The 18,232-nt window shown below is 40.7% G+C and overlaps 1 protein-coding gene across 1 annotated transcript in view; it reads left to right on the forward strand.

Moving 5' to 3' along the window:
• The window catches only part of LOC107661002 (rho guanine nucleotide exchange factor 2-like), a 70,689-nt gene that overhangs the window by 30,191 nt on the left and 22,266 nt on the right, over window positions 1-18,232 (forward strand). Inside the window, exon 3 of the mRNA XM_016450442.1 lies at window positions 12,906-12,973. Within this exon, the coding sequence (XP_016305928.1) occupies window positions 12,906-12,973 (68 nt within the window). The remainder of the gene's footprint in view (window positions 1-12,905; window positions 12,974-18,232) is intronic.

Below are 18,232 nucleotides of genomic sequence, written 5' to 3' on the forward strand. Positions count from 1 at the left end.
AGCCAATCACAGACTCAGCTGTTGATTTCTGGAACGCAATGGCCAATCAGAGGTGATTAAGTTAGAATCTACTCACCGCAGTGCTGAAATTGCACTGCTGAAAAATTAAAAATACACTGAGTAAAGCTCTCTATGAATTTGACGTGCTCACGAATCCTCTCATTTTAACACACGAAGTGTAGACACTGTGAAAGATTCATTGTGCATATATTTAATGTGATATAACAGTTTTATGAGATCGCGATTAACTGAGATGTCAGCTTTTAGTGATAATAAAGGAAGCGCGCTGCTGGCATTCTGCCATGCCAAACCATGCACGCAGCAGCACATGCTTGCTTTTCTGTTAAAAATAACAGTGGTTTGTGAATGTGAATGTTGATGCTTAGCCTAAATAACAAATATTTTATCGGGAGCGTTTATGCTGGTATGTTGTGGAGCTTAGGAGATATTACAGAACCATTTTATGTAAATTTCTTCGATGTACTGAAAAAAAATCTATATAGATTACTTTTATGTGGGCGGGAGCGGGACAAAACATGAATGAAAGGGAGCAGGACCAGATAAGATATATTTCTGCGGGAGCGGGCGGGCGCGGGATAGAATCTTGCGGGAGCGGAACTGAAAAATCCGTCCCGCACAGGTCTCTAGTGTGAGGCCCTGTGTGAAATTGAGGTGTGCGAGGCCCTCTGGAAGGGCTATAGTAACGAACACAACTTTCACATGCATCAAATAGACAGATAAACCGAAGGTAAACCTTATCATTCAACTGAACAGCGCACATCCATTTCAGATATAGCCTGAAAGAAAGCAGATTTGTAACGTATTTTCTTAAACTTCTCGTGTAATATCTGTGCTTTGACCCATTTCAGAGGCGACTAAAATTAAAAATACACTGAGTAAAGCTCTCTATGAATTTGACGTGCTCACTGTTCATTACTGTTGGTCACCCTTTACGTTTGTCTGTGGATTTTGCAAATATTTAACCAATGGAAAGTATTAAAGGGGTCATATGATGCGATTTCAAGTTTTCCTTTCTCTTTGGAGTGTTACAAGCTGTTTGTGAATAGATAAGATCCCTAAAGTTGCAAAGACTAAAGTCTCAAACCCAAAGAGATATTCTTTATAAAAGTTAAGACTGGTCCACGCCCTCCTAAAACGCCTCGTTCAAACACGCCCCCACACGTGTTTATGTCACGATGTGGGAAGATTTCCATAACACCGCCCAAATGTATACGCAAAGAAAGAAGGCGTAACTTTGATTCTCGCTGTAGTATTGTTGCCACCGCCATGTCGTGGAGACGTTGTGTGTTTTGTTGTGAAAGCGAAGCTACTTTGTTTGGCCTTCCAAAAGAGCAAGAGGACACAACTAGAAATCTGTGGTTAAGTTTTGTTCCAGAACAGTTCAAACCAAATATTCAGATGTGAGCAACGCATTTTACGGAGGACGAGGACTGTTTCCTGGGAGAGTAGCCTACAATGCCGGTGTTCCGGTGAATTCAGTTCCCCTGTTTCCCCTTCGGCGCGCATGCTGACCACAGTCTATGATGCTGACAAATAATGCTGACTCACAGCCTGTAAGTACATTTTCATATTTAAAGGATTTGTCACTGACGATGAGCAGTGTAGAGTAGTCTGGTGCTTCTGACTCACAGCCTGTAAGTACGTTTTTATATTTAAAGGATTTAAAGCTCCTGTTTGTTCAGTCTTTCTTTGTTGGGTCTACTTGTTGTGAATGTCATCCTTGTGCTCTGTATCTCCCTATTGGATCATTAAAAGACTCTCGTTCTGTGAAATCTCCTCGTGCCCGTGCTCCAGCGAATTGTGACAATTGCAGTGTGTTTTTGTGGGTAAAACCTATCTTTCTTTATATTTCGATCTGTCTCTTGATTACAAACAAGTTGGCCATTCTAAGAGTGTAAAATTTGTTCCCGAGACTTTACCAAAATGAAAATTCATACACTGATTCTTTCTGAAGATTTTAAAAACTGCATGCAACCTATTTAAATGAGCAAAAAGTTGAGTCGGTCCGCTGCTGCTTTAGCTGATGAATATGTTCTTACACATAAGAATGTTTCAATTCACATAGAGCTCTCCATCTTGTGGCAGCATTCACTGGTTTTCAAAAGTGCTTTTTCTGTCTTTTCTGCAGTCCATGTCCTCACCTGTTTGTTTTTACTGTATGAAATGGTTTATTAATGACATCCTCACTGCAGTTGGAAGGACTAGAGTTGTTAGCTGCTCAACAGACGTGTGAAGATGGGCAGTTCATAATGAACGGATTTGTATCTTTGGCAGGTAAATGCTAGCTCTCAAAGACCAGTCAAGAAACTTTGTGACATAGACGCTGCTCAGAGTTTTATGATTGTATTATGCTTGGGGTCCAAGCACATTAGGAAATGGAGTAAATATTACATTTGAATTCATTAAAATGGACAAAGCCCTGCTATATGAAACATTTAAAAAGAAAAGTAAAAGCAGTGTAGCTACAACAGCGTGCAGTTTGAATTCTTTTGTTGTGCTTCTTGTCCCATAACGTTTACATGTTATGTGATGAGGCAGTGAGTAGTGCTTCACTGCTGCCTAGGACTTATTCAGGGTGTATAGCATTTCCAATACAAATGCGATGTGGTCACATGCATTTGTGACTACCTCTGTATATGGTTTCAGTCATCTGAATGGTCTATTCATACCAAGATTGAAATGAATATGCGTCAGGCTAAACAAAAAGCAAATTCACCCTGATACACCCAAATGCCTCTTTAGCTGCTCTACCATTTTAGAGTAATCAGTATGTATTAGTAATCTATTATGTTTCTTTTTATTTGCGTACTGAGGGCTATTCGTAGCAATGGTTATAGGAATAGTTCACCTTAAACATAATTTGTCATTTACTCACCCTCATGTTGTTCCAAACGTTTGTTGGACACAAAAGAAGATATTGGATATTGTTTTTGTCAATCCATTCATAGGCAATGGAGTCCAGAAGCTTCAAGCTCCAAAAAGTACATATAGTAGGGCCCTGTGATTTCCACAATGCAGAAAATGCAGAAGAACTGTGGATTCCAGTAATACTGTTAAAATGGAATGTTTTTTGGAATTATGGAATTATTTACCGTATAATGTGGAATGTCACAGAATTTGGCAAAATTTGAATGGATAGGTTAAATCTAAAGTAGGGCTGTATATTTAATCAAATCGCAATATGGACTAGTGTCTGTGAATACTGAACTGCAAAATGAAGACTATAAAGTCTGTACTCAATCACGCAGGATGCTCATGTTTTCTGCATCTGCCACACATTAACTTTATCTCTAAAGCTGCTGTGAGTCACTTCACCAGCATTTCACTATTTAATTTCATGAAACTGTCACACAGAAACTCAAAGTTCTTCATTACAAAATTTGGTTTAAAATGAATTAAATTAAATTTGGTTTAAGATATTATGACTTAAAGGTGCAATGTGTAATATTTACAACGATCTATTGACAGAAATGCAATATAATATACATAACTATGTTTTCAGATGTGTATAAAGACCTTACTTAATTAACCGTTATGTTATTATTACCTTAGATTGAGCAATTTCTATCTACATACACTGCGGGTCCCCTTACATGGAAGTCGCCACCATGTTTCTACAGTAGCCCTAAATGGACAAACTGCTCTACAGAGTGCGTTTCATCACTTTGTTGTTCTTGCCAATAAAACACTGACACAATGATGAACAAGTACATTAACATTTGCAATAACATCGATTTTTTTTTTAATGATTAAGTAAATATAATTCCTTAATTTACCTTTGTAAAGAAATCTCATTGCTCTCTGCTGTTTTTACCGACAACATCTTTACCTGTGTAGGCCACCGTAGCTTCTCTAAAGGGAGGCGGGAGCGGGGGACTGAGCCGTTGGTTGCAATTCGCAACCTCACCGCTAGATGCCTCTAAAATTTACACACTGCACCTTTAAATAATACTGTTGTATAGTGAAATTTTATAGGGTACTATTATTGTTATAAATGTAATACATTTTTGAATTAAATTGTTTAAACATCCTATTTGGTTGCTAAAATAATTTAAACCATTAAAGGGGTCATGAACTGAGAAGCCAAAATTACCTTGATCTTTTGAAATATAAGCGGTCACTGTACTATAAAAACATCCTGTAAGTTTCAGAACTCAAAACTTTCTCGTTAGTCTAAAAACAGCATATATTGAAGCCAGCCTGCCAAAACAACAGCTTGTGGAATGTATGACTCTATGATGTAATAGTGTGGCTAAACACCACCTCTGCAGAAGAAGATCGATGCCTGCTTCTACATTGCTGCCTGTTTAGCCACGCCCACTGATTCACGCATGTAGTGTTTACGAGAGAGGAGAATGCGCAGGTCTACGCAGAAACCAAACGATAAAGATGCTCTGAAGACAACAAGATGCTGTGCAGTGCCAAGTTGTGAAAAAAAACAGTCCTTGCATTGCCTTCCTTCTGATCCCAACGTTAGGAAAGAGTGGATGTACTTTAATTTTAATGAAGTTCCAAACGGCGTCAGTAAGAACTCTTCATTTTACCGTGGATTTGTTTACAAACAAGGCACAATTCTACGCGGTATTTTCAAAAAGATTAAAACTAAAAGACGATGCTATGCTATATTGGATCTGATAGTAATGTTGCACCACACAAGTGTGAGTAACTGTTTTTATTGTGTGGTAACTATTGCTTTGTCTGTTAAACAGATTGTTTGATATGAGTATTTATGCGTTTTTAACTTAAATCACAGCAGTGCCCATATGTGAAGGACGTAGACTGTTAAGCACACACAAGTGTTAGCCAATCATAGCAGTGGGCGTTTACTTCCGAGTCTACAATCCAGGGTCAAAAACAGGACAGACAATAGCCTATTACTTTTAAGTTATGATGTTTTTTTTTGATGGATTTTATGATGGATTTTTATAGGGATTTTATAGGTATACCTTATATAGGTAGCGTAAACCAGCTCCATGACTGTAACAGTTATGCTCTTTCTTGTTTTCATTCTCATTGTGTTTAGTACCTATTTTACCTGCCTTGATTTCTCTTTGTTCCATTTTTCCTCCACTCATCAGTTACTATTAGGGATGCGCCGATCCGATATTCATATCGGGTATTGGCTCCGATACTGCCATTTTTGTCGGATCGGGTATCGGTCAGAGAGAGCCGATCCATTCAACAATTCGTCATGTGTCTTTCCGCATCATCGTAGCACCATTTTGGAGAATATCCGCTCTGAACGGAGGCAGCGTAGGCTCTTCTGTGTCAGCCGCGCTGCAAGGATGCGCCGTTTTACTTCAAATTTAAAGCGTAAATACCTTATACAGTCTATGGTAAATACACGTAGAAAACGTAGGCCTATCCCTTTAATGTGAGCTACATATGAATATTTAAGTCCTTACATTAAAGTTCACACAAACTCTTTTCTCCGCTGTGGCTGTCAGTCATTCGTTCAGCCTTTAAAGTTTTGTTTATTTTTCTTTATAATGAAGTAGTCTGTATTTAGTAGATTGTGAAAGAAGGATTATCAGTTCCACACACAGAGATCTATAAATTCTACATTTATTTAAATGGGGGAAAAAAAACTTCACTGGTATCGGATCGGTATCGGTATCGGCCAATACTGAACCCTAGGTATCGGAATCGGTATCGGAGGTGAAAAAGGCGGATCGGAGCATCCCTAGTTACTATGGTTACTCATTAGTTCTCCAGTTTGTAACACCAATCATCCTTGTTTTCACTCAGTATGTTTTTGCCTGTGTTGCAGTTTTGGATTGCCGCTTCTCATTAACGTTTACATTTAGTTTGGTGAAAATGGATACTGCAGCACAATTCACTGCTATGTCCCAGAAAGGCTTGAATTTTTTGTACTATTCGCTGCAGTTCTGTCATCTTACCATCTGCAAAACATTAGATGATAAGATGCTCAAATCTTTGTACTGGATTGGGGCCAACTATCAACATCCATTAGACCTCCCAGACACCAAAGGACTTTGCTGGAGGGAGGCCATCATCAGGTGTCTGGAGAGTGTTTACCCCTGATCCATACCACAACCAGATGCAGAGCCCAGCCCACCATCACCCAGTGCCATGCAGATTTCGCCAGAGCCCCCCACACAGACAGAGAGTGTCCACCTGCTGTGAGTGAGCAGCCTGTGATGACAGTGCCAACCATCACCCCGGAGCCAATGCCACAATGCGAGGCTGACCAGGGATGTGAGCCAGCAACATCCATGGCAGAAGTAATTTTGGTGGAGTTGGATACGGAGGACTGGTTAATTGAATGGGAAACAGAGGTAGTGCTTTCCACCCTACCCACCCACAAACCTTCTCTGCCTCTGCTTCCTTCTTGCACTGCGTCTTTGTTGTTGTCACTGGTCCTGCCCGGCTCAAGTTCTTCATCACCACTAGTCCTGTCCAACACAGAGTCTTTGTCATCACCAGTCCTGTCCATCACAGAGTCAAGTCACCATTATTTATATAGCCTAGCGCTTTTACCATGCAGATTGTGTCAAAGCAGCTTTACAGTATTAAACAGGGAAATAGTGTGTCGAAATAGTATGTCATTCTCTTCTGACCAGACGAAACCAGTAGTTTAATTCTAGGTTGCAACAAAGTCAGATTGTGAAGAGGACTCATCTGGTTCCCTTGGTCTTGTCCCAATGGCCGTCTAGGTGACAAGGTCTTCGGAAGGGATCTGTCTCTGGGGCTCATCTAGTTGACCTGGTCTCCGCTGACATTCAGGGCTGTCGAGGTCGTCCCTAGGTGCCGATCCACCATCTGGTCTGGATACGGACTGGATACGGGTGGCTGCAGTGACCATCTGATCTGGATACAGTCTGAATCTGGTGGCTATGGTGACCTCGGAATAAGAAAGAAACAGCCTGTTATAATAATAATAATATTAGCGTAGATGCCAGAGATTTCGTTGAGTGTTCTTTGTCGCAACCTGTCCTGTCCTTCACCAAGCCTGCTTCCTCACCTAGTTTTGCTTGCCTGCATGCTCCACCAGAGCTAGCCATTCCCTCAGCTCTGCCTCCGCTGGCTCTCTCTAGCCCCTCAGCTCCACCATCAGCCTTGCTATGCAGCCCTGATCCACCTTGGGGCTTCCGGTCCCCAGCTCCGCTCTGGAGAGTCGACCCGTGGGCTCCACCTCGATCCTCGGAGCCTGTTGCTCTGCCTTGTCCTGTCGATCAGCCGGCTCTGCCTTGGCTGCTCGCTTTCTCGGCTTCACTTGGGACCATCACCCTGACTGCTCGCCGGGCTCTTTTGTCCCACTGGCTCCACCTCGGTCAGTTGTCATTCTACCATTGCCATGGCCTTCCGGGCCTTTGGCTGCGCCTCTTTCCTCCACACCTTTGGCTCTGTCAGGCTCCTCCTTCCCTCTGGCTCCGGCTCTGTCCTCATTCACACCGTCATTGCCTCAGTCCTCCGGCACCCACCCTCGGCTGCTCGTCACTGTGGCTCCACCTCGCTTGGTCTCCACCTGCTTGGTCTCTCTGGCTCTGCGGCTCCACCTGGGTCTCCACTTCCTTTGGCTCCGTTTCCATCACTCATCCCCATGGTGTCATCAAAGGCATCTCCAACATGGCTCCTCCCTCCCTCGACTACACCGTGGGCCTCTGTCCTGGCTGTCTTCTGGGTCCCTCCTGCTCCTAGCTCCTTCCTGGTTCCTTGTCTGCTTCGCCCTGGTTCCTCCCTCCTGCTCTCCTGTCTGTCTCTAGCCCTTTGCCAGCTTCTTGTTCTCCTCCGACCTCCCTCGCTCTGTTGTACCGTCATACTGAGGTCGAGCCTTCCCAGAAGAGGGCGTTATAACAGTTATGCTATTTCTTGTTTTCATTCTCATTGTGTTTTGTGCTTGTTTTATTTGCCTTGATTTTTTTGTTCCATTTCCATTCCACTCATCAGTTACTATGGTTACTCATTAGTTCCCTTGTTTGTAACACCTGTTTATCCAATCATCCTTGTTTTTACTCTGCCTGTGTTTCAGTTTTAGATTGTCGGTTCTCATTAACATTTAGTTTGGTGATGTTATCCTTCTTTTAATAAAGTCTGTTGCCATCATTCTTCCGCTTCGTATCCTGCATACGCCACGCTCAGCCAAAATGTGCACACACAAAAATCAGTGAGGTTTGATGTTGGTAATACATCATCATATTTAATTTGGGAATTGCATATACATGAGGTGATCAGTAATTTGATTTGTTCATTATATAACATGATCATGTTCTATTACTCACTGGAGTTGAGTAAATAACGACGAATTGGTTGACACAAATTGGTTGATATTGGCTTAACTATGAACTAGTTCTGAAAGAGACCTTGAAGGGTTGTATCTGTCCAGAGGGTTAGGAAAGCATTTCTTCATTAGTACAGCACCGAGAGCAGCAGTTTTTGCCTAGAACAGATGCATTTATTCCAATACAGATGAATAATTATAGTCGTGAGGAGTGAAGGATTGTGGTGGTTTGAATACACTGTCACTGCTGATAACATGGTGGAGGTGAAATGGAGGAGGGGAACTGAGAGACTGACACTCACACTTATTGTGTACAATGAAGGTTTTGGACTGGTTTTATTTCCCCAGTGTCGATAATCCAGATAATTTACCATGTAAATATTTGAGTAGTTTTATGATAATTTCATAAATGCTTGGTTGCTGTGGGTTATATTTTCTCAATTTGTCTAAATTACATCAACCTACATTAAAACGAAGACATAACTGTAGCTGATATGTTGTTTAATCTGATGTAAGACCTTAGTGCATGAATGCAGACAGATAATACATTTTGTTCTGATTTATTCTGCATGGCTTTCTTCTGAAGTCTGTTGTTGTTGTACAGAATGGAGGTCTTTTGTTATCTTTATGTACAAAGCCCCCCCTTTTGCCATGTGCACAGCTGCTACCCAAAATCCTCCCCTCCTTTGTAACACCCGTAATCTTGAGTCTGAGCATCAGGGGTTCGAGGCATTAGAAAGATTAACACACAGTCTGTCACACACAAAACACATGCACACACTCTCACACAAACGATCATCATAAATAGAACCATTATATATATATATATATATATATATATACTGTATATATATATATACAGTATATTAGAATTAATGATTACTTTATGCATTTTACAGATGCTTGTTTTATGGAATATGGGTTAATAGTCAAGACACGTTTATGTAGTGCTGTATTGTCAGGATTATGGACCTGTTTTGCCCCGGTTTCTGTTTCAGTGTTCCCTTATTTGGTCATGTTCCTGTTCTCGTTGTCTCATTATTAGTTGATTCCCCGCACCTGTCTGTCCCTCGTTAAGTTTAGTATAAATGTGTAGTCTGCCTCATGTTTCCTTGTTGGGTCTTGAACGTCTTCCTTGTGCTCTGTGTCTCCCTGTTGGATTATTAAAGACTCTCGTTTTGTGAAGTCTCCTCATTCCTCCCGTAAGCAAAGTGTGACATGTATACAATACATATTATTTTAAAGCTGCTATGTTAATAAACCGAATAAATAAGAGTGTTATTGTTGTAAAATCAGTTAGTTACAAAACGAGTTCAAGTCAGCTATAAGCAGCCTTACAAAAGTTAATAGTGTAATTATTCAGCTTAATTTAGTTCAAATTTTGTTGTCAGTGAAGTTAAATTTATAATATAACTGACTATTTATCGTCTTTTCAAATCCAGCTAAGCAAGAAAAATGTGACACTGGCAAAACCATCAGTTGACAGTAATGAAGAAAAAAGAAACCAGGCTCAGTTGGGGCCAGTTCTCCCCTGGCCAGCGGCAGTAGTCATAGCAAACTAGTCAGATATATCATCCAGGCTGATTAATCAGCCAGTATTAGGCCACTGATAAGATTATCAGCATGATAAAAGCCAATAAACGTCCACTGATTAAGACTGGTTTAGAAAAGTGCTAGGTCCTTTTTTTTTGTCTGCTTCACAATCTGCTGACAATCTTGGCAAAGAATAATGAACATTTGAATGTTTTCAAACCCTTTGAGTTGCATAAAAAAAAAAAAAAGTAAAATGACATTTATTTCTTGTAGTGTTTTAAATGGTTAAGTGTTCCTGTAGCTCAAACAACTGAGCATGCTGCTATAGAGACACCTAAGATGATGAGATTCCCAGAGAATGCATGAACTAATGGCGCTTTTCCACTGCGTGGTACGACACGGCTCAGTACGGCACGGTTCGGCTCGGCACGGTTTGCGTTTCCACTGCAGTTCAGTACCGCTTTAGAGTGGGCGGGATTATTCACATGTCGTTATAGTTGCACCGCCTCTACTACCACGACTCCTAAAAAAATCCTTTTTCATTCCGCGTCGCCCCATCAAGCTCTCGCTGGATCCGCTCCTCTGCTATCAACGAGAACCGTACCGTGCCGTACCATGCAGTGGAAAAGCACCATAAATGTCCACATTGAATGCAATGTAAGTCACTTTGGATAAAAGCCAAATGCATAAATGTAAATAAAAATGAATTAATTGTTAAGTGAATGACTCAGTTATAAGTCAAAGTTCTAAGAACCTTCCGACAATACTGTTTCCGGTTCTGGGTCTACTCCGTTTCAGCTGTGAATACTATCTCAGCATGAGCACTATTCATTTTTAGCACACCTTTAATCGTTAGTCTGTTACAGTCAATTATAATTCAGTTGTTATTGGTATTTATACTAAATGGAACTGTTTTGTTGATAATCGCTTCTCATTAGAAGTCTGGGGAAATGGTTGGTGCATGTTTTGTTCCCAAATGCATGTTGCACTCTCAAACTCACAGCGAAAATATTTAATTAAATCACAGCCCAAATTTGCAATATGGTAATCGTACTAAGCCATAACACAATTTTGGATTTCTGTTGATTAATCATGCAGCTCCACTGTCTGGCTAGGTTTTGCTATTGAGATAAAAGATCATGAGGATGATTTTTTTCAGTAGTACTACAGAACAGTGTGAGTGTATAGGGCCTTTCGCACCGCTTTAGTTCCAGAACTAAATGTACAGTACTAAAGTACTGGGACGATTTTGCGCGAACTATTTCCCAGTACCATTTAAAGGGTTGCATTCGCACCGAGAGTGTGTACTAAGAAGTGACGTAAGTTAGTTCTGGTACTATGAAAAGGTTACCGCGGTGCGAAAGGCCCTTATGTTAGCACCGCTTGGACCCAGAAATGGTGACACATGGCATCAGACATAACGACCGGTTAGACAAAAAGAACTTGTAGCCACCTACTGGTGTAACTATATGACATATAGTGTGACTGAAAAATCTCTACCACTAATAAATGGACTGACAGCCTGTCTGCAATGTGCAAACACAGACAAGCGAAATGATGTAAACACTGAAAAGATCCAGTGTTGTTGGACTAAATATGAATACTTTAAATGCTGTTTGGTCAATGTAATGTCAATGTAAAGACAGTAATGTAATATACAATGTAATATTGTTTGAATCTTGACTAAAATGGCTACAAATTGGATTAATTCCTGACTCAAGTCAAGAGGGAGTTCAATAACATATTGATGTGACTGGAATCTTGTGGCTCAATCAATGAAGGTCAGATGGTTGTCTAGATAGCTCCAAACCACTTTAAGTCTAGTCAATGAGTGTGTGACCTTGTCAACTTTCAATAACACTGACTGGCTACAGCAACTGATTTTTATTTTTATTTTTAAACAATGCATTCTTGCTTTAAGTTCGGAATGAGTGGCTTGTTTCACAGAATGTGACGTTCACAGATCAGTTTTTCATAGACCATATTTTCAGATTTTTTTGTAATATGTTTATTGCATGAAATGGGAATAGAAGCATTGTGGAAAAAGGCATAAATATGATTTGGTTAATATAATTTGTGTATGTACGTGAGAGTTTGTATGCATGGTTTATATGTACACAATTTTGTATGACATTGGTCCTCATGATGATGACTTCATGTGTCCTTATAAACCAAATGACTTAAGAAACATTAAACAATGCTTTTTTTCCCAAAAATGTTTAAAAAAAAAGGACAAAAGGTTTCTGTTGAGGGTTTTCTGTTTAGGGTTGGTTTAGGGGTAGGGGACAGAAAAGGCAAGTATGTGTGTGTGAATGTGATTATACAGTATGCATTTGCTTGTCCAGTGAATCAGATATAGAGCTCAGAGATGTCGCCTGGAGCTGCTGTTGACCAGAACAAAGATATGTCTGTTCACAGGAGAGATGGCACCGACTCCCACTGACACCCAATACATATACACACATCACAGAAGAGATAACACACCTTCTCTGTGCTGCATGTCCCTAATTAAACTCTCTGACATTTGTGTGCAAAAAAGATTTTCTGATCAAGACCGTGAGATCAGTATTTAAAGGGGTCATATGATGCGATTTCAATTTTTCCTTTCATGTTCTTTTTATCAACGTCATATGGCCCCTTTAAACTTATTAAATTGATTTAAATAGCCTTTGTTTCACCCATGTACATCAGTGTGGCATTTGAATTAATTAATTTCATTTATTTAATATTTTTATTTTCATATAGTCATTATTTCATTAATAAAACAAAGGTTAGTGGAAAAGAGATGGCTTTGCTCCAACAATCAAATATTCCTTGAAAACATTGGTGTGTAAGAAATAATCTACTGGGTGACAGGGTGATCAGGACCCTGAGCGCAAGATTGTCCCTCTTATTACATGGCTGCTTTCCAAATATATAAATGCACATGAAATATTGATTTGAGTTTAAATTATTTTATTTTGTGGGAAAGATAACAGGGAGTGATACAAATGACAAGAAACTAGCTCAGCTATGTTGGAAGTCAGTTGGAAATCATTAACCAGAATCAAAAAGATTTATCAAATACTAATAATCAGTGATGTTCTTTCTTGTTTCTTTGTCTGCACAGCTTGCAATGTGACCATTCATAACCGCTGTCGTGACACACTGGCCAACTGCACCAAAATGAAACAGAAGGTAAGAGTCAATAGAGGGGGGCTAATTAACGAATGATCATAACACTGAGCTGGTGACCAAATGTTTGTCTGTTTGGCATATAAAATGTAAAATTACAGATTCGCATTGGATGCAATGTTATGATATTTTTGTATTAAAGGCAACAATGTGATCAGATATGCAGGGAGCTAGTGTTTTTATGGAATCCAATAATACAGACTGATAAATGCCAACTAATTGTCTGTATTAACTAATAGTTAATGGAGTAGACTTTCATAACATACTGACACCTAGAGGTAGCAGAGAAAACCCTAGTTAAAGGGTTAGTTAGTTCACCCAAAAATGAAAATTCTGTCATTTACTCACTCATGTTGTTCCAAACCAATATGACTTTGGTTAGTCTTTAAAACACAGATGAAGAAATGTTTATATAATGAAAACTGAGCGATTTCTGTCACACTGTGTTGTGATACGTAATATGTGGTGTTACGCAATACGTACATGCGTGTACCGGAAGTATCTGTGTAGTTGAACATGTGTTGAGCACCTAGTAAAGTTCATAGTCATACTAACTTATATGGCAGAGGTAAACAACTACAGTGTCACCGCCTGAGTGTTCGTGATCAGTGAAGCGGAAACTTATTATGCCGCGAGTCTAATAACCTGAGTCCACTCCACGACGCGATCTCTTGTACACCAATACGGGACCGGGAAGAAGCACATTGTCTGCGTGATAACTGATAAAAGGTCCAGAGTAACTTGACAACAAAACACGGAAAGTAAACGACTACTTTTACCGTGAGTACAAGATAAACGCAACAAAATGGCATCACATTTACCGATGATGAACTAGTCAGACCCCGATTTGAGTGAAGCAATGTCTTTATTCAGACAAAAAATGAATCTGTACCTGGAGGATGAAGAGATAACAGATGCGGTAAAACAAGCTAGGAAAATTTGTAGAGGAATTGGAGATGAAGAATTGAAACGACTCAATGCAAGTGGGCTCAGTGATGCAGATAAGAAAAAGCCTGACACCTTGTGGAATTTTTTTGAAGGACAACTAAAATTAAATGTGAACTTTAGAATTCACAGGCTCCATCTCATGCAATACAGGCAAAAACCAAATGAGAGCATTGATGACTTTGTGACTAGAGCCAGAACTTTAGCACTAAAATGCCAATTTACCGACGAGGAGCTTAATGAACATCTCGTTGAGCTTATCATTGCCAGTACTCCTTTTGATGCTCTCAGAAATTATCTCTACAGCAAGCCCAAAGGCCATCCCATTGCTGACGTACTAGCAGAGGGGAGAAAGTATGAAGCCTTAGCTGCTGGAAATGAACAGGTACAACAGCTTGGCATGTCAAACACTGAAAAGGTCCATACTATAACAAGAGGACGAACATGTCAAAACTGTGACATGAACCACAAGCCAAGACAGTGTCCGGCATACAATGATACATGCGCTATGTGTGGTAACAGAGGCCACTGGGCAAAGTGTTGTAAAAAGAGCAGATGACAAAGACAGCTATCCAACCAGCACAGAAGGAGTAAGTCATGAACATGCAACAGATACCAAAGCCACATCAACCCAAGGAAAGACTACAAACACAAAGATGAACCCAGCATCGATGTTGTAGATAGCATTAAAGATGATGACGAGTATGCATACAAAAACACTTTTACTCCATCACTATCAGTGCAAAGTGCATGCACAGCATCCATGTGAAACCACCCAGGGATGAGGCATATACAACTCTGAATGTTAAACCACCCTTCCTGCAAGGACATGGATACACGCTTCGCCTGAAAATAGATACCGGGGCATCTGGAAACACACTTCCATTTCGTACATTCAAGCAGATGTATGGTACATCGACACAAAGCATGGAACATCTTAAGCCAGCATCCAATGTAAAACTAACATCATACACTGGTGATGTAATTCCCTGCTTCGGAACTATCAGCATGCCATGCCAGTACAAAGAATCCAGATGGATAGATGCGAAGTTTTACGTTGTTGATGTACCTGGACCAGCTGTGGTTGGCCTACCCACATGCGAGCTCCTCAGTCTTGTGACAGTAAATGTTGATGTGATGGCGGAAAAAGGAAACAATGTGAAGGTGGGAAGACAAACAAACGAGAGTACCCGACAACACATAAAAAGCATCAAAGAACTGAAAGAGAAATACCCAGACCAATTTGATAAAATAGGCAGTTTCAAAGGCACAGCAAAGCTCATCCTAAAGGAAGGTGCCAATCCATTCATTGACCCCCCACGTAAATGCAGTATCCACATCAAAGACAAACTTCAAAATGAGTTGAAAAAACTTGTTAATCAAGGAGTCCTGCGAAAAGTAGAAGAGCACACGGATTGGTGTTCCAGCCTTGCCTTCAGCACAAAGAAAGACGGGTCGCTGCGGATCGGTTTAGACCCACAGAAACTGAATGCAAGCCTGAAGAGGTGCCCTCACAAGATTCCGACTCTGGAAGAACTAAACCCAAAATTTGCAAATGCAAAAGTCTTCAGTAAGCTAGACGCAAAAGCTGGATACTGGTCGATACATCTTGATGAGGATTCACAAATCCTAACCACGTTCCGTACTCCTTTTGGCAAATACTGCTGGAGACGCTTACCATTTGGTCTCAGTGTGTCCCAGGACCTTTTTCAAGCTAAAAGGGACCAAATTCTGGAAGGTCTTCACGGTGTAATCAGCATAGCAGACGACGTTGCAGTATGTGGAGTTGACGAGAAGGATCATGACAAGAACCTGACAAGCCTAATGGAAAGAGCTGCAGAAACTGGACTTGTGTTTAATAGCGACAAGTGTATCATCAAGCAGAAGAGCATATATTTTTTTGGCAATCTGTACACAGACAAAGGCATCAGACCAGACCCAGCCAAAGTCCACGACATACAGAAAATGCCAACACCACAAAGCAAGGATGATCTCCATCGATTTATGGGCATGATGAACTATACCTGTCACCCTACATTCCGAAGTTTGCAGATAAAGCCCACAATCTGAGAGGACTGCTGAAAAGCGACTCACAGTGGATTTGGGACAGTGATTATCAGAAGTGCTTCAAAGACCTAAAGACAACAGTGATTGTTGATGCTTGCTTAAAATACTACAACCCCGCAGCCACCCTCACATTGGAGGTAGATGCATCACAGAGAGGCATTGGTGTAGCACTGGTGCAAGACAACAGGCCCATTGCTTTCGGTTCAAAAACACTAACTGAATGTCAATCAAGTTACAGCAACATTGAAAGAGAAATGCTTGCTATTGTGTATGGTATGCAGCGATATCACACATACTTGTATGGAAAATCATTCATTGTGGTAACTGACCACAAACCTCTCGTCACCATATGCACGAAGCCTCTACATGCTGCTCCTCCCAGGCTGCAACAAATGCTGATCAAGAAGCAGGGATACATCTACAGCATCATGTATCGTTCTGGAAACCAAATGATTCTTGCAGACACCCTCAGACTGCCAAACCCCGAAAAAAACGAAGACATTGAACTTGATGAACGCATCGATGGACTGGATACAGAATTTGAAGACCCTGAGCATCATACTGTCGTAATTGTAAACTTTTCTCCAAACAAGCAGGAGGCTCTCAGAACTGAGACTGCAAATGACCCCAAGCTCAGTGCATTTAAAGAAATTATCCATCAGGGATGGCCAGATAAGATACAAGACCTGCCAAAAGACCTACGCAGCTATTGGCCTTTCAGAGATGAACTTGCCATAGAAGCAGGAGTTGTCTTCAAAGGCAGACAAGTGCTTATTCCAGAATCTATGACGACCGACATTCTGATTCAACTCCATGCAGGCCACCAAGGTATCGAAAAAACATGCAGGTTGGCTCAAGAGAGTGTGTATTGGACAAAGATAAACACAGACATTGAAAAAATGTGCAAGTCCTGCAGTACCTGTGCAGAGCACCAAGACGCACAACCAACAGAACCGCTCATTCCACACAAAACACCCACAAAGCCGTGGCAGTACCTGGCATCTGATCTGTTTGAGATTCACGGACATCAGTACCTACTTACTGTGGACAGGTATTCCAAATATCCTTTGGTTGATGAAATGCCTATTCCAGTAAGCAGCCATGCAGTTGCACAAAAAATGCAAAGTTACATGTCTTTATTTGGTCGACCAGATGAAATAATGACAGACAATGGACCACGGTACACAGGACAACCCTTCAAAAAATTCATAGCTGATTGGGGAATAAAACGCACCACAAGTTCACCGCACTACCCAAAAAGTAATGGATTTATTGAAAGACATGTGAGACACATTAAATCCATCATCAAAAAAACACAACACAAAGAAGATGTACAAGTAGCCTTGTTGCAGGTACGAGCGACGCTCGTTGACAGTGATCTACCATCTCCTGCAGAATTGCTCCTTGGCAGACCTATCACCACACCCCTACCAAGTCATGCAGATCCAGGGAAACTGGAACACAGACAACACCTGGAAAAAAAATCAACAATGATGAAAACACATCATGATCAGTTTAGTGGTAGAGACTTACCTCCACTGTTCCGCGGACAGTGTGTAAGAGTGCTGGACAAGGAGAGGAGAACATGGCACCCAGGGACTATTGTGGAAAAGTGCAGAGAGCCAAAAAGCTACTAGGTTCAAACATCAAATGGAAACACAATCAGACATACCAGGAGCCATCTTCGTGAGATGTATGCAACACAAACATTTTCAGAATGTTCACATCCAGAAGAAAGTGCAATTCGCCGAAACACCTAAAAGAGATGTGGTTGAACAAAGCCACAAGGATACAGTCGAAAGCAAAATCACTCAACCTCTTGAGACAGCAGTACCAACACGCACAAGGTCTGGACGAATCATAATTAAGCCAGTGCAATACAAGGACTATGTGTAAAGCTGAATGAAAAGTTAAGCAGAAAAAAGAGTTCCAAATATGGACTGAATGTTTATTTCTGTTGTTATTTTATTTAGTTTATTAATGTTCATTACTGTTATAATGTGCACTCCACTGAAAAAAAAAAAAAAAAGCCTGGAACGTCTTATTGTTTATGGAATATATATATATTGTTGTCATGGTTGTCTGAGATGTTTACACTCTTATGTTAAACAGAGGGGATGTTGTGATACGTAATATGTGGGGTTACGCAATACGTACAGGGTGTACCGGAAGTGTCTGTGTAGTTGAACTATGTTGAGCACCTAGTAAAGAAGTTCAAACCAACCTATAATGAAGTCCAGTAATACTTCA

Source organism: Sinocyclocheilus anshuiensis, unplaced genomic scaffold, assembly GCF_001515605.1.
Source record: "Sinocyclocheilus anshuiensis isolate Anshui unplaced genomic scaffold, SAMN03320099.WGS_v1.1 scaffold1036, whole genome shotgun sequence".
In the NCBI taxonomy this organism is placed as follows: Eukaryota; Metazoa; Chordata; class Actinopteri; order Cypriniformes; family Cyprinidae; genus Sinocyclocheilus; species Sinocyclocheilus anshuiensis.